The following is a 27,696-nucleotide window of genomic DNA, read 5'->3' as shown; positions in this document are numbered from 1 at the left end:
TGAAAATTATTTAAAAATAACTCACCAGAACAGTTGAATCAGTATTTTTTTGTACTTGCACAGTATAATAAACATCAATTTCTTTTTCTTACATCTTCTGTGGAGAAAAAGGAATTTTCACGAAACTTTTTCAAATTGTTATATTTTAAAATTATAAATTTATTTAAATTGGAATTTTTTTGGGACCTGTACTTATTAATTATTTAATAAATATGAAAAATTATATAAATTTAACCTGATTTTCATTGAATTTTTATTTTCATGACATTTATAATCTATTTTTAATGATTTATACTGAGTTTTCGTAATCTAATTTTATTGAAGAATATTATATATTAATTACAGAATTTTTTAAAATCATCGAGCAACCAGCTTTAGACAGTTTTCGCTGAAGTGACCCACTTGTAAAAAATTAGCCAAATAAGGTTTTAGTTACTTGATAATTTTAGAGGAGTTGAGTAAGAATTCCAAACATCTTCATCTAGATAATGTATTTCAAAAAATAACAAATAACATTTACAGAAAATATTGTTTTTGTGAGTTTGTGATGAGAGATATATTAATAAGTTTTTTCTGAATTCAAGTTCTTAAATAAAATTGTGTCAACGAATGTATTTTGAAGAAAATATACAATAAGTACTTAATCCTTCGTTACTTAGAAGTTAAGATCCATTTTTGCATCGATTCACAGTCAATCAATAAATCATATTAACTAATCAAATTGAAAGTTTGAAGAAAGATTTCATATCACATAAATTCGTCAGAGTCGTAACCAGAATTATCCGTATTCATAGTCATTTTTGCATTTTTAAATAACGAATTGTAACTCCTAAAAATGAAATTAGTTATTTAAAATAATTTCATACAGAATCAATCCTCTATATATTTATTCATTGAAGGTAGTTGCCAACTAATTCTAAAAATTATACAATATTATAGAAAAATCAGTAATAAAGCTCCTTGGATTACGGAAATATACATCTTTTCTTTCAGTGTAGATGACAATCAACAGATTCAGATGCAGACTTTGCACTCGATAATTAATTTTAAAAACGTAGCAAAAAGTACCTTCTAGACTAAAAAATGTAGTAAAAAAGTAGCTATAGAAAAGTTTTTAAAAAAACCGCTGCACAAATTGTATATTTTTTTTATAATTTTGGTGCTCATTTCATGAACACTTTGCTTCCTCATAGAGATAATAATAATATAAATAATAAATAACTTTTTATAAAAATGGTAAAAGTGATTGAATCTTGGGTCAATCAATGTATTTTTGAATACCCTACAAGATAGTTATAATAGTTTAATAGTTAAACAAAAATGTTCAAACAAAAAAATTGAAAAAATGTCATTCTTCACAATTTTTGGTTTTTAAAATACCAATAATTTCGAGATTTATGATCGAATTAGGTTCAAAAATAGGCCAATCAAAGCGTTTTTTAATGCTCTACAAGTTGGTAACAATAATTTTAAAGTTACTTCTACATTTTTCAATAAAATTTTCAAAAAAGTCTTATTTTCCATTGATTTTTAAAAGTTTAATATCTCCGGATAGTATGGACAAAAAATGTTCAATAAGCGCTCAAAAGATGAGTCTAAAAAACTCTACAAAATTAGAGAAAATCCTTTATAGGTATCCTAACATTTTTTTAAATTATGGTCAAAAACGATTTTTTGAAAAATTAAAAATCCAAAAAAAATATAGTTAAACTTTATGAATCGGGCTGAAAATAGTCTTATATTATGTCTGCACTTGAGACCTACAATTTAAAAAAAAATTCATCCCTAAAGCTCTTCATGATCTCGAAATATTTATGAAAATGTAATGTTTACACACACACACACACACACACACACACACGAAATAACATTTTTGAACTCCTGAGGTCAAATAACATAAAGATATGTCAAAAAATCGAACTCGAAAAATTTTAGTATTACAATACTTCCTCTATGAGGAAGTAATAATTAAATTTTACAAAGAATCCTATTAAAATTTTTGACAATAATTGAATGTTTAAAAAGCATTTTACTATTTATTAAAATAATTGAATTTCCAAGAAGAAATTTATTACTTTTAAAAATAATTGAATTTTTGTGAGGGGCCGTTCAAAAAATACGTAACGCTATTTTTCGGAAATTTGGACCCCCCCTCCCCCATGTAACGCAATGTTGTATACATTAGCGCCATTTTTTCTGCTGACCGTAACAAATACCTTGACCCCCCCCCCTCCCCCCTAAAGCGTTACGTATTTTTTGAACGGCCCCTGATGAATATTGTTATTTATAAAAATAATTGAATTTTGCAAAGAATTTTATTAAAATGCCTCAAAATAATTGAATTCAAAAATTCAAAAAAATGTAATTAAAATTGTATTTAAAATAATTGATTTCTTTCGAACAATTATTTTATTAAAATAATATTTGAAAATAATTAAATTCCTGTGAAAAATTCCATTATTTTTGTAAATAATTGAATTCTTCCAAAGAATTTAAAAAAAACATTTTATTAAATAATTGATTTTTTCGAGGAACTGAAATTAAATTTTTAATAATAATTACATTTTTTGAGCAATTCCTGTAAAATTGTATTAACAATAATTGAATTCCTGCGATGAATTTTATTATTTATGAAAATACTTCAGTATAGTTACAAAGAATTTTATTAAAATTTTCAAAAATAATTGCATTCCTGAGATGAATTTTATTATTTATTATGAAAATAATTGAATTATTGCGAAAAATTTTATTAAAATATTTAAAAATAATTGAATTTCTGTGAAAGATTTTGTTAGTTTTGAAAATTAATTGAATTTTTTATAAGAAGTTTATAAACAATGTTTCAAATAATTAATTTGTTCAAAATATAACAAATATTATGAAAATTTTATTTTTAATAATTGAATTTTCATGAAAAATGTTATTATTAGTGAAAGTAATTAAATTATTGTGAAGAATCAATTGTATAAAAATTTTGTTAAATAATTTATTTCTTCGAAACTTTTTGAAATTGCTATTCTAAATTAATTGAATTCCTGTGTAAATTTTATTATTTATGAAAATAATTGAATTTTGGATGAATTTTATAAATTTTTTTTTAATAATTGAGGCCTTGGATCCAATAACTCGCCCGACGCTCGAAGACACGCGCTAATACCAGCCGGGTAGCAGTGAGTGGCCCAGAGGCGCTCACTGCTCACTGACTGGCAGTTGCGCGTTCCTCCGAGCGTCGGGCGAGTTATTGGATCCAAGGCCTCAATTGAATTATTTTGTGAAAATACTAGATATTGAAAATAATTGAATTTCGACTGTTTTTTGAAAATAATTGAATCGTTTTAAAGAATTTGATTATATTATAAGTTTTGGGAATAGTTTTTTTATTTCTAAATTCGCTATAGCGAATTTAAAGTAGTGGAATTTCTAAAAAAAAAACAGAAATAGTAGCTTTTAGTGGGTGAAATCTAAAAAAGTACCCAAATAGTAGCATAATTTAAAAAAAAGTAGTAAATAGTAGGTTTTAGTAGATGAGTGCAAAGCCTGCAAGATAGTTGAAGTAATTAAACAAATTACATAATTAAATTTAGTTGACAACAGCTTCATTATGAAATATTAAATCTATAATTTTGAAATAAAGCTTAAACATTTTACCTTATTTCAGCTTCGTCTTGACGTTGTTTCTCATCTTGTTTTTCTTTCTCTTTCTGCTCTCTGAGAATCCTCTTCTTATCTTCTCGCTCCTTCCTGTCTCTCTCTTCTTTCGCCAATCGGAAGTTAACTTGTTCTGACCTTTTGGTTTTGTTCAATCGATTGACTAATGCATTGAGACGCTTTGCAACATGAAGTTTACGAACTTCTTTTTCCTTATGGAAACCCACTTGTCCGACATCCATGCCCTGAGTTTTTTTAAGATTAGACCACATTGTGTATACGACGTCAACGTCATTCATTTTGTTTCCCTCTATACTGTTTGCTTTTACAAGTTGTGCTGCATCGTCCAACACTGAACTTGGAATGTCATCAATTGTCTGGCCCTTCATTTATTTAAACACGAAATTTTATTTTAGAGCAATTCCATCTCATAAACATCATAAACATTTCATGCTTATTTTCAGGGTTTTATTCAATGAGACAAGTATTTTTTCCTAAATTTAACGGAAGAAAAAGTGCATTTGTGTCTAAGAGAAAAAGGTACGTTCTATAGATTTTGATTTTTTGTTTTTTGGCGTGTTTTTTTGACCCCTGCATACTAAAATACTATTAAAAATTCTAAAACTAGTCGAGCAAAAATGGTCTTTCAATTTACAAAATTTCGCACTTTTTCTCGCAAGCGGTAAAGAAATGTTCCATTTCATACACTGTTAACTAAATAGTATCAAATTGAAACGAATTGATACCAAAAATGTAGATCAAATAAAAAATTGATCCAAATTTTTGACATTTGATACACTTTAATATTAATTTGATACTTTCAAGAAAACTGATTAATAACGTGCGAAAAGGTACAGATATTGAAGTTCCATATCTTTATGATCATTAAACTGCTTTTTATTAAAACACTTCGTTAGTAAAAAGTGAAATGGAAAATTGCCATCAACTTACGCAACGAAGTCTTAAATATACGTGAGCTGACGAAAATTTATCTACGTGAAACCAAACATCTTCCGGCCATCCCCATTTAATGAGATCTTCATCTAAGTGAAACAAAAATAAAAGCATCACGTAAGTTTTACATTACATTATGGTAGAAGTAATTGAACGGTGGCATTTTTTATAAAAAAAATCAGGTAATTTCATTTACACAGTTCTGTAAAAGGATTATTTCTTGTACATTGTTTTTTAAACTCGTTTTTAATAAAAATAACTAATAAGAATAAAAAAATAGCATAAATTTTCACTTACAATGCAATTCAGTTGAAACACAAAAGAAATTAATATTATTATGAATAGGTTAATATGGTTAAAAATATTGCTTTCTTTTTGATATCATTAAATATATATTAAATTTCGCTGGAACCTTTAACTTTCATGTCCCTCGCATATATTTTGATCATTTCAATAACTTTTTACTTTATTTTTGTTGGAAATATTAAAGCTTGATAAGATAAATTAGTTCCAAAAGGTTTTACATTAATTTATTAAATAGATCAATAATTATTCCAATTTGAGTGCCCGATTTTTTACAATATCTACTTGTCCCTAACCATACTTTCGGAAGGGTTAAACGATAAAACTTTGTAATGAGTAAGAATTACTAATTCTAAGACGCATCTTTATATAAAGTTAATTAAACAGTGAACACTTTTCCGTATGAAAATTAAAAATTTGTTAATTGTGAAAAAAGTTATAAGCTTTTAAAAGTTGTCCCTCACTTTTAACCTTTTTGATCGCAATCGAAATATTTATCATTTTTCATTAATAAGACAAATGGCACATCAAAATGACTTACGGGAAATAAAAGTTGAAATTATTAGAATTATTTTGAGACATAGTAAATTGATGTGCCTCGTGTGATGTGCCTTCAAAAAGCTGTTGTAATTTAAATAACAGAAAACACGTGCGTACAAAATTTGAAAACGACCGTAATTCGAGTGATACTCCACGAAAATCAAATAAAAATATTTTAAAAGTACTTGCAAATATTTTCGCATGTGCCATTTAATATCTCGTGAATGTGCTTCAAGAAAAAATACTTTATTGCAAAGATAATGTAAAAATATTTGTCAATTACGGTCGACCGTAATCGACCAAAAGTTTTTAGAAAAGAAATTGTTAAGTACGAAGTTGTCGATTCTCACTTTTTTTATAGAAACTGTTAATAAATAAAACTGAAGGTTAAGTTTCAATGTTTATTTTGATTTTTCATACACAGAATAAATGATCCAAAAAAATTAATTCTAAAAAAATAAGATTTAAGAAAAAAGAAAAAAATGAATAGAAATTGGAAAGTTTATGAGTGTTAAATTTAAATAAAATGTATCTGGAAATTGCAAGGTAAACTTTATACATTATAATTTCATATTTTTACAATTCAGTTTAATTAAAATCTATTTTTAAAATAAAAACCATTTTAATTTTTAGTAATTCAAACAAAAAATAAAAGAAAAGTAATGTTAATGACTAGTAATAATATAATAAATATAAAAGTAAGTAATATATCATATAATAATATAATTATTATTATAAATTACAACCCCTTAGATAATTACTTTCAACTGTTTTCCATTCTAAAAAACAAACACCTGTTAAATATTCTTTTGTTGCACGTTAAAAATAATTCGCAATTTTAAATAGTTTATAACATTTTGAAGACGAATCATTTTATCTTTCCACTTGCATATTTTGAAAGCTTATTTCTTAAAGTTTATGTAGACAGAGTTTCAATATGTACTGTGCTCAAAAAAAATTATCAATCTAACAAATTTTTTCTCATTGAAAAGTTAAAGGTTCTAGAGATATGCCCATGTAGGTTTATCTTCATAAATTGTATTTTCATTGGTAAAGCGAAATAATATTTTGAAACGTTTTTTGTTTTAGATTTTTCTTTAAATGACCAGGAAAATTTTTAAATACGTGTTATTTTTGTTTCCTGTAAAATCATGAAATTGTCGCTTGACAATTTAACATTAATTAAACATTAAATTAAAATTATACGAAATTACGAAAAAACCTTTCTTTGCAAGGCGTTGGGGAAAACGTATTATGTTGAACTTGTGAAAATTTGTAATCCTTTGATGGTTGTAACTATTGGACTCAATGTAAATAAAAAAAATTGTTTTTTATGTTGTGACTTATTGTTTATTAGAATAATATTCATGAAAGTCAGAATTGAAGAATTACTTAAAAACAATTTTATTGAATTTTGCTAAAGTTTGTAAACAAAAATTAAGGTTATGATTGATCAAGTCAATGAATATGATACGTACAGTCTGTTATTTATTGATATTTAAACATAATCTTAAATGGAAAAAGAATTACTACTTACTTTCGTGCTTATCAACACCCATAAATAGAGTTACAGGTGGTTCCACCACTGAAAATTAAAAAATTAAATGTTTGTAACAATTTCTAACCTTTTTCAACTTAAATTATAGCATAAAAAGAATAGACTTCTTTTATCGGAAATATTATGATTTCCAGATAAAAAAAACAATATTCTAAAAGCTCAAAATATACTTACCATCACTTTCAAAATAAAACACCATTTTTAAATAAAAACACACACTAAAAATAACTTACTAGAAAAGATTTACAATGTTTTTGACTGTTTTTGACGTTCATGCTCGGCTTGAGTTGCAGAAGCATGAAAATTCTGTGCACTAAAGCCCTGAGCACAATAACTTTCGCCGCAAATGACGTTGGCTCACGTGATGCATGTGACGTCATTCGAGGTTTTACGTAAAGCTGCTTCTACATTGCTAAAGCTGTATGGGCTGTATGCCATTTTCACGAACTGTTATTTTAACGAATTGTCATTTTTCCGAATTTTCATTTTCGCGAATTGTCATTTGTTCAAAGCGACAGCATTACGAACTGTCATTTTTGCGAAAAGTAATTTGTACGAAATGTTATTTGCCCGAAACGATATATTTTTACGATTTTCACTCTAGCGAAATGTCATTTTTACGAATTGCGAGACGAATTGCATTTTTGTGAATTTTGCTCGTTTAGCATTGCGTCTTGCAGAATGAATACGGATACAGGAACAGGGCATTGGAAAGAAAAGGACACAGACACCATCTGTCATTTTCTTTTGCATGTCCTGTTCCCGTATCCGTATTCATTCTGCTTTGGCCCTAAATGTATGAGATGAAGGAAATTAAGATCCTCGTGAATTAACCAATAGAAACTTTCGATTCAATAGAAATCATTTTAATACAGAATTCTTATCTTAACGTTTTCCGTTTCTGCTTACGTCCCGACACAGTGGCCCGAAAAGCAGAATATTATTATTGTAATAGTACCTTAAACTTATGAATTCTGTTTGGCATTTCAGAGGTTAAGAGGGCAAATACATATATGAAGGGATCTTGTAAATTCACCATAGTGAATAATATTTACTTTTTCAATTCTCTTGTACTCAGTACGGTAAATTTACAAAATCTTGTTTTTATATTTGAAAGAAAATAAAAAAATTGCCATTTTCAAGAATATTTCGAACTTGTGTAGTTTGCTCTTTTTTTAAATATACTAAGGATTTTAGAAATTAATAACTTTTTATACTATTTGATAGTAAATAATTTTTACTAAACATTACCTGACTCAATAAAAGGTGTAAATAGCATTTTAATCTCCGAGTGCTAGCAGTATTTAACTTGATGGAATGTTTATTATGACAATTTAATATGTTAGTACTACGTTCATTTCTGGAGTCAGAATTCATTTACGTTCTATTGTTAATGATTCATTGTTCTGAACAAGTTTTATGGCAAAGACAATGTTCAATGGAAGGAAATTACAAATTTTGTAAGTAATTATTAAATTTTTAACAATTTGTGGAGTGGATTTGTTGATTTATTTTTCTAAAACTAAATTCTGTGGGATGTCAGGTTCTTTGGAACAAGAAGAGATTTGCCATCCTCTCAACAGGTCTATTGGCATGAAAATAGAAAGTTTTGACAGTTCGGCTATTATTGTTAGACCTTACACAATGAAAATCACCCACAGTGGTAAACAGTGCAAGTTTACAATTAAAACGAAGCAGAAAGAAATGGGATTATTTGCTGTCATTCAAGAATTAAATTTCCGAAAATGGGAAGACGGACAATGCAAAGATTATGTAAAGGTAAATTAAAAATTCAACTCACTAGAAACTTCTTGAAAATTAATTACTGGTAATGACGGGAATTAATTTTCGATACTAAGCCTTCATTTGTTTTAATTTCTTACTTCTGAAAACGGTTTGGATAAGAAATTTTTTTGTTCTAAATTGTCAACGTTTTTTATAGAGCTGAAAAGTAAAATTATAATAATATTATAATATTTAATATATTTTCTACACAAGAATCAAAAACTGTAAAAAATTTGAGTATTAATACATTGTTAATATAAATTTTAACACATTTTAATTTGTTGTTTGGTATATTTTTTGTCCCCTTGTTGAGAGAAATAATTATTACTGACCTTATTTGGTTTATAACAAACAAATTAGTTTTATTTTAATGTTTAAATTAATCATTTGCCTTTTTTCAGTTTAAGAGTAAAGACAAAGATTGGTCAGATAAATGGTGCGGCTCAATAAATCGTGTAAAAAAAGATTTTGAAGTATCAAATCATTATTTTTCTGAATATGACTCTCAAGGGAAGCTAGACACATATATTTATATTTCTGAAGAGCCAATAGTAAATGAAGAGCTCAGGTTGTCTATAGTCTACACTCCAAATATCAGTAAGTTTATGTCAAATTATTTTCAAAAGAACGAAAGTATGATTTTTTCACCCTCTAACTGGTGATATATATTATCATATTTGTGCACAGTGGGCCAGAATCTACCAAAAGTGGCCAAAAGTCCATTTCTAGATTTTACTCAAATGATTTTTTTATTTTAAACAAAATGCAAGTATATGAGCGATTCCATGTCAAGTGATCAAGGGGTTTTACGGTACAATGCTTATTTTTATAATTTTTTCCTCTTAAACATTTAAACAAAAAAATTTGCAAGTCATAAGCCAATCCAATTAGTTTTAAATTTTGACGTCAGTCATGTTAGATCCACCATCTTGAATTTCCTAAAAGTGATATCAGATTCAGAATAAGCGACCCCAGAAACCCCCGAGTAACAAGTTTCGAGGAAATATTTTAACTTTTTGAATTTTGGCCAAAAAATCAGCGTCCCTGGCTCACTGTGTTAATGTGGTTTATTGTCACAAAAATATAGCCCAAATTCCATTTTCATAAAACGTCATTTAATTAAATTAAATAATTTATCCAAATTGTTACCTCAGTAGCACGTAATACACAGCAATATTGAGAACACTGCCTATTTTTCCATTAAAAATACATGGTATTAGAATTCTTTTTAAATTATAAGATTTCACTCTTCATTGTTAGAATTGAGAGGTCAACAACGAAACTACTTTTTTCATTTTTAGTATCCCTTCAACATTTGCAGCAAAAATTCAAACAATAAATTTAGTTAAGCGCTAAAATTACTAAAATCATTAATCAAGGGTTTCTGGCGTCGAGGATTTCGAATCCTATGTCAGTTTTTAAAATTTCAAAATGGCGGATCCAATATGACGGACCCCCGAGTAACGAATTTTAAACGAATTTGATCGATTTTTAAAAAACTTGTCCGCCATTTTAAAATTGAAAAAACTGACATTGGATGCAAAACCATAGACTCCAAAAACCCTTGATTAGTGATTTTAAAAATTTTCACATTTAAATTTTTGTTGAAAACATTAAAAAAATTCAATTTTGCAGAAATTACAAATAATTGCAGAAATTCAATTATTTTCAAAAAAATAAAATTCTTATAAAATTCAACTGTGTTCAAAATTTAAAAAAAAAATCTCGTAAAAATACCAATTATCTTTATAAATAACAAAATTCTTCTCCAAAGTTCAATTATTTTCATAAATGTCAAAAAAATTCTTGTCCTAATTTCAATTATTTTCAAAAATAAAATGAATTTTTCTAATTTCAATGATTTTCAATATCTACAATAATTTTAATAAAATTTCCCAAAAAGAATTCAATTATTTAAAAAAAAATTTAATAAAATTGTATGCAAACATTTCATTGTTTTCATAAATAATAACAATTTCACAGAAATTCAATTATTTTCACAAATTTAATAAAAATATTTTAAAGAATTCAATTATTATTTTTGCATAAAAAATAATTTAAAATTCTAGAAAATAATAATTATATTAAAATGATGAAAATAATTTTGATGAAGTTTGAGTAACAATATTTTTATAATATAAAATAATGATTTTATCTCTCGGTCATCTTTAATTATTATAAGTTGTTTAATTTAAAAAAGGTTTGAATTTGAAATTTTTGAATGTCTTAATTCCTTTGGAAAATCCTGTTCCAAATATAAGATTAAAAATAGGAATTATGCAAATATTTTTCTTCTTTTTCTAAAACAAAATAATATAATAATTTTGTTAAAAAAATTGTGATTCATAAACAAAAATAAGACCGTCCGACAAAATTAAACTTTTTCTTGCACCCATGAACGATGAACGAACCCAGGATTTTCGAAAACTAGATCTAAAAAAAAAGATACCCATGTCTGGCCATTTTTCGAGATCAAGTCGTTTACGGTTTTTAGGGGTGAAAACAACCCTTAAATAGAAGGTAACCAATTGTATTGCAAAAAATCTAGAATAATGGGAAATTTTTATTTAAAAATTGTTTAAACGTTATTGGGACTATTAAACATACCCTTACTAATATTTCAGGTCCAACCGTCAACCCCAAAACTACCCCTATTTAGATTTATTTAAAAAAATACTAATAAAACTAAAGATTTTTGAATTTTTTAAAAAATTAATCGTTGATTAATATTGTAATATCATTTTAAAGCCTACTGTTTTTAATTTTTCACCCCAACCCTTATCTCTAACTTACCCCTAAGCTAAATCAATATATTGAATACTGCCCTATAATTTTTGGAATTTTATAAAACCTCGTATTTAAGGGTTTTTGGGGTCGCTAATTACAAATCTGAAGTCAGTTTTTAGAAATTCAAAATGGCGGACAAATTAAAAAAATCATGCAATTTTTATAAAATTTGATAACCACGGTATTTCAGACTTGCGAAATATTAATTTGTAGTTAAGTAATTGTGTGAAATTAAAAATTTCTGACAAATAAAAGAAATGTAGTCTTTTATGAAATTGAAATTTATAATATACCGAAAATTTTATTATTTTATTTTAAAAATCGTTAACGCGTAAATCTTGTGCTAGGGTATTAATTTACTAAAAATTATATTATGGAAAGAAAACAACCGCGGTTTGGCATTAAAAATTAGCAAATTTATATTCCGCAAGTCCGAAATACCGTGGTTATCAAGTTTTATAAAAATTGTATGATTTTTTTAATTTGTCCGCCATTTTGGACACGCCATTTTGAATTATTAAAAACTGACTTCAGATTTGTAATTAGCGACCCCAAAAACCCTTAAATACGAAGTTTTATACAATTCCAAAAATTATAGGGCAGTATTCAATATATTGATTTAGTATAGGGGTAGGTTTTGAGATAAGGGTTGTGGTGAAAAATTGAAAATAGTAGGCTGTAAAATGATACTACAATTAATCAACGATTAATTTTAAAAAAAATCCAAAATTTTTTAGTTTTATTGGTATTTTTTTAAATAAATCGAAATAGGGTCGTAATCTCGAAAAATGGCTAGACACGGGTATCTTTTTTTTTAACCCTAGTTTCCGAAAATCCTTGATTCGTTCATGGGTGCAAAACCGTGTCGGACGGTGTAATGCAAAATAAATCAATTTTCTATTTCTTAATCACAGTTGTTTAACAATTTTCTAATTTTGCTTAGAAGTAAAGAACAAAAATCTGCATAATTTTAATTTGTCAAAACATAATATTTAACAAAATTTTAGTCTTTTAATGAAAAGAAGTGAAAAAAATTCTGATGATTTCTATTTGTCATTACAATTTTGCATTAATTATAAAATAAAAATAATTATAACATAATATTATAATATACAATCTATCTAAAGATAACCAAAAACAAAAGAATACACAAAAGACAACTTCAGAGTGTGAGGGACAGAAAAAGTGAATGAATGAAAGAATGAAAGAACATTCAAATTATTATAGTTAATTCAAAATATTACATATAGTTAATTGTTAATTTTTGCTGCAAATATTGAAGGGATACTAAAAATGAAAAAAGTAGTTTCGTTTTTACTAAATCTAGTGTAGAATTGACATTTTTAATTCAATCGAGATCCACAAGGGCTTAAAATTTTCTTAATGGGTCAAACCAGCTCAACTGTGTTAAAAAAATTTCATTGATTTTCTAAAATGCTAAAACTTTTATGAAAATCTATAGTTGACAACAAAACAAAAAAACACTTTTAACCTTTTTTCGCATTAACAAAATATTACAACTTTAAAATTAATTACTCAAAAGCCGTTCTTTACAATAAATTAATAACACTTATAATAATTACACAAAATTGTCCACTCTTTCAAATGAAAATATTTGCTAGATTGTATATTTAAAAATTCCATGTTTTTAATAATAATTTTATAAACAATTTTAATTATTTAAGTGTTCTACCCCTCCAATTGCAACGAGACTCATAGAGACTACTGAGTACACTTCCTATGAGTTTCATTGCAATTGAAGGGGTAGAACACATAAATAATTCAAATTGTTTATAATATTGTTATTAAAAATATGGAATTTTTAAATTTACAATCATGCAAATATTTTCATTTGAAAGAGTGAACAATTTTGTGTAATCAGTGTTATAAGTTTCATTAATTTATTGTAAACGGCTTTTGAGTTATTAATTTTTAAAAAAAATGTTGTAATATTTTGTTAATGCAAAAAAATAACAAAAATTTAAAATTTCAAAAAAGGTTAAAAGTGTTTTTTTGTTTTGTTGTGAACTACAGATTTTCATAAAAGTTTTAGCATTTTAGAAAATCAATGAAATTTTTTTAACACAGTTGAGCTGGTCTGACCCTAATGATATAGACTATCAATAAAAATTAAAACTTAAACATTTTTAACTGTTTGATGTAGAAACAAATAGTAGAAGTTACTCAGTGTTTAAAAATCATCAAAATTTTCATGAAATTTTATCTTTAATCGACTGTAACTAAATTTTTGTTGAATTTTATTCTGTTATCGATGGATCGAAAGGTAATTTAATTACGTTTCCAACGGCACCTTATTCATTATATTTTGATAAGCTGACAGGGAGTAGGTACATAAAGCCATTCATTTGTTCGACCCAATAGAAACGGGAGTAGGGAATTGCTAAAGTATTATTATTGTAGAAAAAAACGTGATACATAATCATTCACCACCTATGCTTTTATTTTACCAAGCATTAAAAAAAGCAAATTTTTCCTTCAGAATGTTCGAAAGTGGATCGAAAGAACTTTCGTCAAGTGACCCATGAAATTTGTATTTGGAAGGATTACATTTGTGATGGGTATCAAAATTGTGCCATAGAAGGTTGTGATGACGAAAAGGAATGTGTGCGAAGTATAGAAAACGATGGCACAGGTACTAAAGTCACTGTCGGTGCCGTGACAACAATATTCCTCTGCTTTATTCTCTTTGTCACATGCCTTTGGATATGTAAGAAGCACAAAAAATTGTGTTGGTCTGCAGATTGCGCTGGACCAACTGCAAACAGACCAACTTCAACTGCCGATAATGAAAGAACTCCTGCTGCACCAACAGCTCCCATGTTGCAATCTTCAGTCTCTTCTGGAGTTCAAGATAAAGATTTACCACCAAGTTACGATTCACTTTTCCCACAACAGTCCAATACTGCTATTTTGTAATTCAATTTCCGTAACTTCTAATTTATTATGTTATACGCGGAGAAAAAAAGAGAACTCCGTGCATTTATTTAAAATTTGGTTTTTGATAAATATTCCAAATGTGTTGGAAAATATTGATTTTTTTTGTTTTGTATCGGTTACATTTTTATATTTCCTCAAATGGCTTTAACTGAGGAATACATTGATTTATCTGAATAAGCTTTTATCGTTGATTACAAGAATCATCTTTTTTTGATTCGTGTAGAAAGCATCTTTTTTTGGAATCCAGTGCAACTTTTTTTTCAGCTGAATAGAAACAGAATCACGCATTTTTGGCTTGTTATCAAAACCCCTAAAAAATTATACACAGACCTAAGTAATCTAGGTTTCAATACTTATTTGCAGGTTGACAGTGAGTGTGAACTTTTCTTGTGACTAGTTTTACATAACTTGTATGTGACGTAAATCTTTTAATTTTCCTACCGAAGAAACTATGAATCGTAGTTTAAAAAGTGGCTAAATCTACTTTTAAATTTTCATCTTTGATTTCATTTCAAAGAATATTGAACGATTCTTATGCCGATGCATACTAAGTTTCTTCTTTTTGTCTAGGTCAAAAAAGTGTCCATTATTGCCCTCGGGGAATAATGAGTACTTTATCGACCTGTGAGTAAGGTCAATAATGTGACCATTATTTCCCTAGGGTAATAATGAGTACTTTATTGTGAAAGGCTGGGCTATAAGGGGGAACTTAATATGCGCCTGTTAAGGTAGGAAAAGTGACAAAATAAAAAAATACAAATTATATGAAACGAGTTTTAGACAAGAAAAGCTTATTTTTTAAAGTAAAAGAATGCGAAATGTTTCTAAAGTATTTTACACAATATATTATCAAAGAGAATAAGAGAAATTAGAAGCATTTTAGCATTATTTTGTTTCTACTGTTTTTGTATAGTCTTAAAATTAATCTTTGACAAGATTAGACAATACTGCTAAGAATAATATTTATTAATAAAATCAGACAGGTCTTTTTTAAATGTCTGGAAAGTTGTTTTCTAACGGCCAAAACTTAATTCCATTTCTTTCTGTTTTTAATTTATTATTATTAGACAAACTTTAAAATAAGAATTGTATGGTTGTGGTTGAGAATTAAGTGAATGGATGTGAGTAGTATTAGAGTATTTTTGTACATATAGTTATTTTATTCAAAGCAGCAGCAGCCTTTTCGTATCAAACATTGTGATGTAACTTATATTACATTTTATAAAGAAAAAAAAATAAAAAGGGCAGAACAAAGTAGTTTTTAGAGTACTGCGCAAAAAGAAATGTGCAATTCAAGATCTTTATTCGTGATAAGAATAAAAAAATTCGACTCAATGAATTGGATGGAATAACCAAAAAATTATTTGGACTTTTGTAATTTTCTACGTACCAAAAAAACATATTTTTACACGAGTATTTTATATAAAAACTAATTCTTAAGGTTGGAATTTGAGAAATATTTTCCATAATACAAACGTACAATAATTTTAAACACATTATTACTATTGTCCATCAATGTAAATTGTTTTATACAAAAAAAAATAAATAAACATCAGTGTTGTTTCACAATATTAAAATTTATTAGTTTTTGAATTAACATTTTTATTTTATTATTCGTCAAAACATATTTTGTGATTTGAGGAATCTTAGATGTTTTTTTTAATTCGTTTGGTATATGAAACACGAAATATCTACTTTTTCTTCTGAATTGGTTTTTTAGGTTTCGCCTCCTTCTCTTCTTCTTTTTTTTCGACCTTTTCCTCGACCTTTTCCACTGGCTTCTCTTCAACAATTTCCTCTTTGACCTCCTCCTCAGGAGCTGTGACAATGACGGTAATTTCCTCGTCTGATTGATTAAACGTAGAATTATTCTCTATGAACCAGAGAGCACCGTTTATCACACTATCCATTTCTACTGGATCGCTTGCTAAAGTGTGGTTGTCCTTGTAAATGAGCATCCTGCATGAATTACAGTAAATAATTAGAATGGTTCTTTTCTTAATAAAAAATATTCCATCATTAGAAACAGACAAGGAATTTTGGCATAGGCTTCGCACTCATATCTACTAACACCTACTATTTACTACTTTTTTTACGTTATGCTACAGGAATTCAATTAATTTAGGATAGCATTTTCAAAAAAATTTCGAAAAAAATCAATTCTTCACAATAATTCAATTAGGTACTTTCATTAATAATAACATTTTTTATGGAAATTCAATTTTTTTAAAAAAATTTTGACAAAATATTAAGGAAGAATTCAATTATTTTCATAAATAATAAAATTGTCCACAGAAATTCAATTCTTTTTAAATATTTTAATAAAATTTTTCGCAATAATTAAATTATTTTCATAAATATTAAATGTCAAGAAATTTATCAAATTTATAGAAATTTATATTTTCAAATTTATTTATTATTATTTTTATTTTATTTAATAAAAAATTTATAATAATAATAATAATAATAATAATAATAATTTATAATAATTTTTATTTTTTTTTTTATTTTTTATTTATTTATTTTTTATTTTTTTTATTTATTTTTTTTTTATTTATTTATTTTTTTTTATTATTATTTTTTTTTATTATTTTATTTATTTAGTTTCAAATTTATATTTATCATACATTTATCCTCCACAAGTCAAATATTAAAAAATAAAAAAAAAAATATTTGAGTTGGAGGATTGATAAATTTCTTGACATTTAATATTATCTTTTACCGAATGATAAATTCTACTACTTAATATTTTCATAAATAGTAAAATTCTTCTCAGGAATTCAATTATTTTTGAAAATTTTAATAACTATTCAATAAATAATAATAAAAATAATAACTATTCATTAATAATAAAATTTATAGCAGGATTTCAATTATTTTTAATACAATTTTACAGGAATTGCTCAAAAAATGTAATTATTCTTAAAAATTTAATTTCAATTCCTCGAAAAAATCAATTATTTTATATACAATTTTAATTAAATTTTTTTGAAATAATTCAATTAATCTTTTAGATTTTAATAGAATTCTTCCCAAGAAATTAATTATTTACATAAATAATTCTTTAAAAGAATTTAATTATGTCGATTTATAACAAAATTATTTTCAAAAATTCAATTATTTTCAGGCATTTTAATACAATTCTTTGCAAAATTCAATTATTTTCATAAATAACAATATTTATCAGAAGAATCCAATTATTTTTATAAGTAATAAATTTCTTCTTGGAAATTCAATTATTTAAAAGAATTCTAATAAAATTATTGTTCACAAGAATTCAATTATTTTCATGAATAATAAAATGCTTTTTAGAAATTCAATTATTTTCAAAAAAATTTAATAAAATGCCACACAGTCATTCAACTATTGTCAAAAATTTTAATAGAATTCTTTGTAAAATTGAATTATTCTTAAAAACTTTTCGCAATTCAATGAGTTTCAATATCTACTATTTTCATAAAATTTCGAAACAGAATTCAATTATTTACAAAATTTTTTGTAAAAATCTTGGTAAGAATTCAATTCTTCTTATGAATAATAAAAGTTCATGAGGAATTCAATTATTTAAATTAGAATTTGCATAAAATTAGTCGAAAGAAATCAATTATTTAAAATTTTTTATAAAATTAAATTATTTTTATAAATATTTCAATTCTTTGATGAATAATAAAATTTGTTTGCAGGAATTCAATTTATCAGCAGGGTAAGAAAGAAGTTAATAATTTTGATGAAAATTAGGAAAAAGTCAGGAAAATAAAAAAAGAGGAATTTTTGTCAGTTTTGTGAAGTGTTCCAAACGAGTATTTTTTTTTTTTTTTTTTTTTTTTTTTTTTTTTTATTTATTTATTTTTTTTTTTGAGTATTTTTGGTCGTCAAGTTTAATTTTTCGATGGCTACATTTTTACTACTTTTTTTAGTTTGAAAGCTACTTTTTTAAAATTAATAATCGAGTGCGAAGTCTGTTGTCAGCATCGTTAAAAATACATTTAAGCTAAAAATTAATCAGTGAAAGTTTGAGAACAAGAAAATATAAACTTAATTTTCCCTAAAATAATGAATCCGAATTAAAAGCTTCTCAATATGTTTCTCATTAATCCCATATAATGCTATTTATCAAAACGCTGGTCGGTTTTGTGCGCTCGATGTTTATGGATGGAACTTCTTCATTTTAATTGAATGAAAAGCATAGGTATTAAAATAATAACTCACTTTGCCTTTGTGTTGTTCGCTATTAACCGATTATACCAAAGTTTCCCTTGAAAGTATGGCACTCGTAAGTCGTTGGTGCCTAGGAGAAGTAAAGTGGGAGCCTTGACTTTGTCAGCATGAATGATTGGTGAATGATTGAACATCTTCATGTACACTTCTGAATATTTTGTCTCCATTGTTGTTGGTGGTAATCTTTCGAGGAAAGGTGTTCCAGTTTCAGCTGCACACCTATAAATTTATGATTCTCTACAAATGTTAAACGCAATTTTTATTGTATGTTTAACCTTCTGCTGATGCTAACTTGTCCCCACTCCATCATCATAGATTTTTGACGATAATGGTCGTTTGCATCAGCAGAGGGTTAAACTACTTTTTGTATATTACAAATAAATGATATAATTCTTTTGTTATTACCAATCGGGGATATCAGATATAGTATACATAGCTGCGATATCAATCACGGGATTTCTTGAAACAACTGCTCTATACAGATCCTGTAAATTTTTGTAAAACTATTATATTCGTTTTCTATTTACTTATTTTAAAAAGATTTACGGATTATTATTATTATTATTATTATTATTATTAATTATTACAAAGTCGTAAAAAGGAGTTGCCATTATTGAACATAAATTTTAAAAATCTAAACAATTGCAACGATTTTCAATTACTTACTGGATATTGAGAGCAAAGATGAGCAACAATAAATCCTCCATAAGAACCTCCACTTAGTCCAATATAATTTGGATCAAGCCATGGGTACTTTTTCAAAGCATCGTGAGTGGCAGTGACGCAATCCAAAATATCTACTTCACCAATTCTACCTTGTAAGTACTCAACGGTATTTTTACCCATTCCTGTGGATCCTCTGTAATTCACTCGGACAATGCCAAAACCTGCGAAATATTGTATTTAAATATTTATATATGATTTTAAATGGAAGATTTATTACTCAAGTTTAAATATTGCCATGTATTATATTTTTATGAAGCATTTCTTCAAGACTTTTATATTTCTACATTCAAAACCACAAAATTTAAAATTGAGGCTCCAGATCTTAAAAGAGCACATGCAACATTGATTTTAAATGGTATATATGTTCCCTTTTAAGATCCGGAGCTTCAATTGTTCTTTTAAAAATTACGAAATAGCAAAAGCAACAGAATAAAACTTTTATTGACAAAATTATTAGATTTAGCTTTTGACTATATTAGAGGCATGTATGATTAAAAAATAAAATGAAAATGCTTACCCAAAATGGCTAAAATGCAAGCCTCAATAGAGAATTGATTGCTGTAGGAAGCGTGCGGTCCACCATGAAGCATAAGAATCCATGGCATTGTTTTATCTTCAGTACATTTTTTCCCAAAATATGTGTAATTAAATTCCTCTAAAACAGATTTGAATAATGTATTTATGTTTTTATTTACAGAAGTAAACGAGACAAGCCCCTTCGTACAGTTAGTACTCGTAAATATAATTGTCATTCTAAAATCAGCATAATATAATAAAATTAAATATATGTTAGACTAACATTATAACACAACTTTAACTATGGTATAATGCACCAATAGTGTATTATACGAGATAAAGTTTAGAATAAGTCTATTTTGTTGGTGTATACAGAACACTTAGTTTCTGTGCGAGTGTAACTTATACATGTCTGATTTTTTGTGATAAAATTGTTACAAATTTTCATGGTTCAATTATAAAAAAAAATTGAGCTCCAAAATTTAAGAGTAATAAATATTACTTCAGCATCGAAAATTTCCTGAAAGTTGAAATTGATTTAGCTATTAAAAATGAAAATATTGGTTTAAAATTTAAAATAGGGGACATTGAATTTAAAAAATTGACCAATTTTCACAAAATTTGGTATGTAAGGGTATTAAAGGCCTTAGATTACGAATTTTTTGCAAGTTTTTGGTTTGAAATAGAGTATAGCGCCAAAATAAATGATCATGATTATAGATTTGTCTTGGCTACATTCCAAAATCCGTCATTTTAAATTTTTGAAAACTGGCTATTAAATTCATAATCAGTAGTCTTTAAAACTCTTGGATACCAAATTTTATGAGAATTGATCAATTTTTCAAATTCAATGTCTGTCATATTTTGAATTTAAAAAATATCTTAATTTTTTTATGGTTGAATCAAAACTAATTGTTGGAGACCTCATAGAAGTTTAAAAATCCAGTGTTTCTTCTTTTTTCACAGAAAAGTAATATTTATAACAACGATTTGTGTCGGTTACTCATTCTTATTTTGTTTGGATTTTAAAATTTTCAAAAGTTTCATAAAAATTTATTAATGATTTCCTTGCAAAGTTTTGTGATAATTGTGTAAAAATTTAAATGTTCCACTTCAATAATTATTTAGCGTGAAACTTTCCTAAACATCTAAATTAAATTTTCGTCTAAATCTATTTAAGGAGAAAATGTAATTTAAGTATTTAGAATGTTTCACGCTAAATTTAAAATTTTCAAGAAAGTTTGACGATAAATAAATAAATAAATAAACATATATTGAAGTCGGACATTTAAATCTTTACAGAATTGTCACTAAACTTTGCAAGAAAATCTTTAATAAATTTTTATGAAAGTTTCGGTGCTGTATGGGATACAAGTGCCTTAACTTACCTGGTGGATACCTTGCAAAACTAATAAAATAATGAAAAGTACGGAAACAATAATTTTTTTTTAAACAGGGTTAAATAAGTTCCATCAATCATTATCAACATTGCCCAACCTGTATCGACAATTGTCCACAGATGCTTTAAATACTCACTGACTGCTTCCTTAGAATTATACTCATAATCTGTATTTTCAATAATAAGATTTTCCATTCCCTCTGGCATCACTAGAGGTTTTGTAATTTCAAGCAAATGTAAATTTGGAAGTTCGGCAGCCTCAACTGCAGGATCGAATCTTCCCACAACTAACCGGGGTGGTTCAACGAGAGATGTTCTCATCAAAACAATTCTATTTTTTCTTACGTCAAGAATAAATAAACTGCTGTCGTCATTTTGAATCTCAATAATATTTTTCGTTTCTGCAGAGCAACAAATTTCATTACAGTATTGTTATTTTTATTACGAGAATTCCAAGATTTATAACTTACCAAGATTAACCATATAAGATTTTATGCTGTATCTTTGAGGAGAACTCAAGAAAACATACAGAGAATCGTTACTAAAGCAACGACGAGGTAAACTCTTAGTATATATTCCATAGAATTTTTTCTCATGGGCGATCGTTAGGCAATCAGGAACAACATCGATAAGTGCATCTGTCTAAAAGGAAATATAAGCAATTATGTTTCGAACTAAAACATTGTTGTAATGGGGTTGATAAATGTTTTTATTTTCTGACTTTTTAATATTTGTAATTTTGTATTCTTACTTTTTCATCTGTCTCCCACTTCACGCGCATTAATCTGTGACACGAATGATGTGTACTTCCCAAATCTCGCTCCAACCATACAAGGGTTTTTCCATCCGGACTGAATCGTGGAGAACGTGCAGCACAATTATCGGTTGATATTTTTCCTTACATTTAAATAAGAATTAAAAATTAAATGAAGAGTTAAGAATTCTTCTTAATTACCAATTTTCCCCTTGTCATATAAATTACACAACAGAATAAAGAATTTTCTGGTCAAAACTCGTTTTCATAGATTTTTGTTTTAGATTATGTAAAAGGAATGTTTTTATCAGATCTTGGTTACGGTAAAATCGAATTTCAAGTTCTATGCTTTTCTGTTTGAATTGCTGAACATTCCTCAAAATTATTATTTTACTTCTAAAATAATCGCTAATAGTTTCTATAAATAATATTTATTAAAGCAACAATTTTTCTTACGGAATTCTGATGTTTTCAAAAGAAAAACCCAACTTGCTCTGTTTGTACAGGCATATAGTCCCAAATATCTTGCTTCGCATTTCCAAGCTACACCAACTAAATATTCGCCATTTGGAGTCCAAGTCACTTGTCCAATGAAATAATCTTCAGGAATAAATTGATTAATTTTTATTGTATCCTCGGCTATGTCAAGAACTACAACCACTGATTTGTGTTTGCCAACTAACTGTTCACCCCAGTGCGGTTTGTAAACATATTCATTTCCCTGAAAAATTAATTTTTATATATGAAAAAATCAGGTTTTCCAGCATCAAATTCTTTTAAAACAGGAAAAATCTTTAAATATTACCTTCATAAAAAATCATTTATAAATTGTTATAAAAAAATGTAAAAACATCCGTTGTCCTACGTGTAAAAGAATGGTTAGTGGGTTGGGATGTAAGACCATATGAATAGAGTACCTTTAATATTACTTCCATATCATAAATTTCTTTTTCTATCTTTTCACGGGTTTTTTGTTTGTAGAAAGGTTCGCATTTTGGCAATTTTCGCTCAGCAATGTAGAGTAATTTCGACTTATCAGGAGAAAATTGAAATGAACTGAACTCAGCTATGCAGAAACAGTTAAGTATGATCATGCACAAAAAAATAATTAAAAGATAATAGAACTAATTAATTTCAGTTTAGAAATTTTACCATCAGTGTATATTTCTCCATGTGCATCATATACGGATAGGTCATAATTTTTCACCAAATGTTGTCTGTCCCAAATTTCGATAAATTGTTTAGAAGTGTTGTCCACTGTAACCTGTCTTAAAATTGCTTTATATTGTTCATCTTCCGAGCAAGTACTCAGAATTCTGAAAAATTTGAAAATTATTCACATTAATATAATTTTATATTATTCACATTAACATAATTTTATAATTTAATATTATTATAACGTATTAATGTACGTTTAGTGTAAAAATACATACTCAGTGGAGATATCAACAGGAAAACTTTCGACCAGGGGATTTAATTCCGCATCAAGACTAAAATCCTGTATAAATTTTTGTTTTGAGCGTCTTTCCAAGTTCTTCTGAGCCCAGTGACTCTGAATAGTAATTCCATTTCTTGCAATTGACGTGATTCTGGCTTTAATTATTGTTGGATTTTGCGAAAGAGTCTTATATATATCCAGAATCTTGTCAGTCTTGTAAAGAATTATAAAAGTTTTTAAACAATCAAAATATACACACAATTTATATGAAGATAATACAAAAACATTTGGCCAGTATTTTATTTAGATATTTTTAAAAAATCCTCATTTTGAATATTTTAGAAAAATTGGAATAACTTTTAAAATAATGAACGCTTTTTAATGATCTTGGGCTTATTTTAAAGATCATTTTTTACAGTATGAGAATTTCTTATAGGCATTAACGTGCAATTTTTTTCTTACAAAATGCAGGTCGTCAAACTTGGACTAAAAATATTCAAAGAATTTGAAACAATCTTATTAACAGAAAAATAATTTTTAAAATTCAAACATATATTTTTTTCATTGAACTCTCTTGAAAAATCTACATCATATCATGTTTTATAAATTTTCTAGAATAGTTTTTAGTACAAAAAAATTATTTCAAATTTTTTCAAGTTTTTTGGTCTAAGTTTGACGACCTGCATTTTCTAAGAAAAAAATTACACGTTAATGCATATACAAATATAAGTAATTCTCATTCTTTAAAAAATGACCTTTAAAATAAGTCTAAGATCATTAAAAAGCGTTCATTATTTTAGAAGTTATTCCAATTTTTGTAAAACATTCAAAATGAGAATTTTTTAAAAATATCTAAATAAAATATTGGCCAAATGATGATGATTGATTTCTGACAGATCTTATTCTTTTTAAAATATTTATTTTGAAAATAAATATTTAATCATTATTATTTTCGATAGGAATTAAGATTTTCAAAAATGTCAAATTCAAACTTTTAGTAATTCAAAAACATGAAGATGACAGAGTGATAAAATAATTATTTTTTAATATAAGTAAATTGTTACTGTAACTTATTCTTCAAAATTATATTTATCATTTCAATTCAATTATTCTTTTCTACAATTTTCAAATAAAATTTATTCTTCTTTAAATCAATTATTTTTAATAATAATTTTTGACAAAGTTCTTTAAGAATTTTCAAATCCATTTGTTTTTAATAAAATTTCACGAGTTTTCGATTATTCAGAAATTTATCAGTTAAAATATATATTAGAAAATAAAAACTTCAAATAACTTAAAAAAAATTCAATTCGAACTTTTTTAAAAAAATTAAGTCTACAGAATTCTTAGTTAAAAGTATGAAAAATCCAGATTTCCAAAGATTTTAATTTTTACACATTTTCAATATTTAATTATTTCTAAAAATTCATGCTATAATTATGCTTTTAATATTTAATTATTATTTAAAATTTTAACTAAAATTCATTTTTTAATCGCAATGTTTATTAGAAAATCAAAATTAAATTTCTACCCTGAATTTAATTATTTAAATACAATAATAAATAATTTATTGAATAATAAAATTCATACGACGAATTTTAATAAAATTTCTAAAAATAATTACATTTTTCGAAGAATTCAATTAAAATTGTATAAAAAATAATTGAAATTCTACGATGAGTTTTAATATTTATGAACATAATTAAATTCCTAAGAAGAATTTTATTATATTTATGAAAATAATTGAATTAAGGCGAAGAAATTCATAAAAAAATGCATAAATCATTGAATTCTTGTGTAATTTTTATTATTAATTTATGAAAATAACTAAATGGTTGCGTAGAATGTTACCAAAAAATTTTTTTTTAATAATTTAATTCTTTTGCAAAATTTTATTAACTTAGTAGATATTGAAAATCATTGAATTGAAATTTTGCCAAAAATTTTATTAAAATTTTTGAAAATAATTGAATTTTGGAGAAGAATTTTGTGCTTTACAAAGATAATTGAATTTTTTAAGAGCAGAATTTAAAAATTTTTTTGAACATAATTGAATTTCTGCGAAGAATATTTTATTATACTTTTGAAAATAATAGAATTTCTGCAATTATTTGTAACTTCTCCAAAATTTAATTTTTTTGTGTTTTTAACTAAAATTGTTCTATATGTAATCCATTATTTTTAATAATTAATTAAATACATATTGAAGATTTTAACTAATTTCAGAAGAATTTGAATTATTAAATTTTTCAAAAATCGAAGTTTATTAATTTTATAAAATTTTAAATTAAAACCTTTTGAAGTTCATCTATTTATGAAAATTTCAAATGTAGCTCTTTTAAAATTCAATGAAAAGTTTCTGAGGCAAACAAAAAAGACACCAAAATTCAGAATTTTCTTATGAATTCTAAAAATTTAATTTTTTTTTCAATTACTTTTAACAAAAATCCCTGACTTTTTTCCTGAAATGTAAACCCTACAGAAAGTTTTGGAGATTTTTCATTTTGTGATTTTAGCGATAATACAATTCTAGTTTTTTTCATGAATAATATATTATTCATGAAAAAACAATTAACTGGAAACCTTATTAAATTGTTTGCTTTTAAAAATAAATGTATAACAATACCTTTTTGTGTTGAAATATGAACGACTTTAAATTTTGAGTATTTTTAATGGGTTAAATTTTTACGTGAACGATAAATATTATTTCTAAACGCTAAAAATATACTCTAAATGAAACATTTAAAAACCTTAAACATACAATTTTTTAACAAATTCTATTATTAAAATAATCGACCTGAATTTATCTAAAGTTTTAGTAGTTCGTTATTAATTTTGTCGTTTTAAATAATGAATTTTTAACAAAAACATTTGTGTTAGAAGTTTTTAATTAAAATTCTTTTAGCACTAAAGGAGAATGATTCACATGAAAAATTACGATTTTTAAATTTATTCTTAACATAATTAGTCTATAAATAAAATGTGTGCTTGCAATTTAAAAATCTTTATATTTATGATTTATTTTATTTTAAATCATTTTAATGTTAAAAATTCTTTTGGTATGTTCTGTATTGAAGAAAATTTGTTTGCAGAAAATGTGTTTGAAAAATTTTTTTTAAATAAAAATGGATAAAAATATAAATTTTTGAGAAAATGAAACATTAAAACTGATGGATTGGAAAGAATAAACCTTGTTCATATTTATATTAATAAAAAATAGAAGATATAGAAAGTTCCTCACCTGACTTTCTGCCATCGTTACACCCAATTTTTTTTTATTGAAGTAACATGAGACTGTTCAATCGAACAATTTAAATAAACTTGATGAAAATATCCTATTATCTGAAAAGAAAAATGTTCTTAAATTTATAATACACAGACACTGACACTTGTCTATTTAATTTACAATATTCAATTTCAACTAATTTAATTTTAAAAACTTAAATTTATTTAAATAAAAAAAACACAATAGTCTGCATGAATTTGAAAACTTTAAAAGACCTGGCACCAATCACTCCTGATGACTGAAAACTATTTTAATAGAGATTGAAAGGAGAGAAAAAAAATTTTAGAGAAATTTTGAGTGTCTGAGGTGTGCCTTAATTCTGTTTGGTAAACTCGATTGTATCAGACACCTTTAGATTTATCAGTGACTTCAACACCAGCAGCAATTTTCCATCATCATCTATTGACTGATGCGAGCAGGTCAAGATCAAAGAGATCAAAAATAAACCACCGTAATCGCAATCTTGAGATAACATTGGCCGTTTTTTTCTGGCACAGCATGTTTGCGAAGCGACAAGTCGGTGAAGAAAACACCTGATCGGATATATTTGACATTCGTCATCAAAGGCTACACGTGATATTATTTTCTATGCACAAGAAAGCTACAAGTTGTAGGGATACCTATTTTCAACTTCTAATTTTGCTATTAAAGTTTTAAAATATTTTTTCAAAACAATAGACATTAACAAAATTTTGTTTTCAAAAATGAATTTCTTGTTCAACGCAATACAATAAAAAAAATTAAACCATTGGGTGAAGAATGATTTGGAACTACTTCAGATAAAGTTTAAGAAACGAGAATATTATCCTTAAATATATTACCAAGA

At 25.9% G+C, this 27,696-nt stretch overlaps 3 protein-coding genes across 4 annotated transcripts; 1 reads left to right on the top strand and 2 right to left on the bottom strand.

Moving 5' to 3' along the window:
• Positions 1-476: 476 nt before the first annotated feature.
• Positions 477-7,331, bottom strand: LOC122502935 (coiled-coil domain-containing protein 25). Its single transcript, XM_043613287.1, has 5 exons — positions 7,178-7,331; positions 6,983-7,030; positions 4,600-4,691; positions 3,649-4,031; positions 477-829 (listed from the first exon to the last, which is right to left on the bottom strand). The coding sequence occupies exons 1-5, from the start codon at positions 7,200-7,202 to the stop codon at positions 748-750; spliced, it is 630 nt and encodes a 209-aa protein (XP_043469222.1). The 5' UTR covers positions 7,203-7,331; the 3' UTR covers positions 477-747.
• Positions 7,332-7,997: 666 nt separating this feature from the next.
• LOC122502934 lies at positions 7,998-16,110 on the top strand. Its single transcript, XM_043613286.1, has 4 exons — positions 7,998-8,463; positions 8,547-8,782; positions 9,190-9,385; positions 14,076-16,110. The coding sequence occupies exons 1-4, from the start codon at positions 8,343-8,345 to the stop codon at positions 14,510-14,512; spliced, it is 990 nt and encodes a 329-aa protein (XP_043469221.1). The 5' UTR covers positions 7,998-8,342; the 3' UTR covers positions 14,513-16,110.
• Positions 15,668-27,336, bottom strand: LOC122502933 (acylamino-acid-releasing enzyme-like). 2 transcript variants are annotated; one of them, XM_043613285.1, is made up of 14 exons: positions 27,220-27,336; positions 26,826-26,926; positions 23,580-23,797; positions 23,299-23,462; positions 23,064-23,212; positions 22,603-22,867; positions 22,144-22,289; positions 21,863-22,034; positions 21,530-21,793; positions 19,995-20,132; positions 19,418-19,638; positions 19,157-19,236; positions 18,743-18,970; positions 15,668-16,492 (listed from the first exon to the last, which is right to left on the bottom strand). In XM_043613285.1, the coding sequence occupies exons 2-14, from the start codon at positions 26,838-26,840 to the stop codon at positions 16,225-16,227; spliced, it is 2,328 nt and encodes a 775-aa protein (XP_043469220.1). In that variant the 5' UTR covers positions 26,841-26,926; positions 27,220-27,336; the 3' UTR covers positions 15,668-16,224. The 2 variants fall into 2 exon arrangements, with proteins under 2 accessions (XP_043469220.1, XP_043469219.1); XM_043613284.1 differs by lacking the exon at positions 27,220-27,336 and adding an exon at positions 27,086-27,212.
• Positions 27,337-27,696: the final 360 nt, after the last annotated feature.

The sequence above is a fragment of the Leptopilina heterotoma genome, unplaced genomic scaffold (assembly GCF_015476425.1).
Source record: "Leptopilina heterotoma isolate Lh14 unplaced genomic scaffold, ASM1547642v1 Lhet_24, whole genome shotgun sequence".
In the NCBI taxonomy this organism is placed as follows: domain Eukaryota; kingdom Metazoa; phylum Arthropoda; class Insecta; order Hymenoptera; family Figitidae; genus Leptopilina; species Leptopilina heterotoma.
Note: the sequence above shows the minus strand (reverse complement) of the source record. Positions and strands in the feature narration are given on the sequence as shown.

Excerpts from the sequence above, each read along its gene's own strand:
- LOC122502933 (XM_043613285.1), bottom strand. Across the intron at positions 19,237-19,417 it reads ATCTTTGCTCTCAATATCCA|GATCTGTATAGAGCAGTTGT; the intron begins GTAAGTAATTGA and ends AAAAATTTACAG. Across the intron at positions 16,493-18,742 it reads GCGAACAACACAAAGGCAAA|GATGCTCATTTACAAGGACA; the intron begins GTGAGTTATTAT and ends TAATTCATGCAG.
- LOC122502935 (XM_043613287.1), bottom strand. The coding sequence starts at position 7,202 with ATGGTGTTTTATTTTGAAAGTGATG. Across the intron at positions 4,032-4,599 it reads TATATTTAAGACTTCGTTGC|GGCCAGACAATTGATGACAT; the intron begins GTAAGTTGATGG and ends AAATAAATGAAG. Across the intron at positions 830-3,648 it reads CAAGACGAAGCTGAAATAAG|GAGTTACAATTCGTTATTTA; the intron begins GTAAAATGTTTA and ends TTTCATTTTTAG.
- LOC122502934 (XM_043613286.1), top strand. The coding sequence starts at position 8,343 with ATGTTAGTACTACGTTCATTTCTGGAGTCAGAATTCATTTACGTTCTA. Across the intron at positions 8,464-8,546 it reads GGAAGGAAATTACAAATTTT|GTTCTTTGGAACAAGAAGAG; the intron begins GTAAGTAATTAT and ends GTGGGATGTCAG. Across the intron at positions 9,386-14,075 it reads AGTCTACACTCCAAATATCA|AATGTTCGAAAGTGGATCGA; the intron begins GTAAGTTTATGT and ends TTTTTCCTTCAG.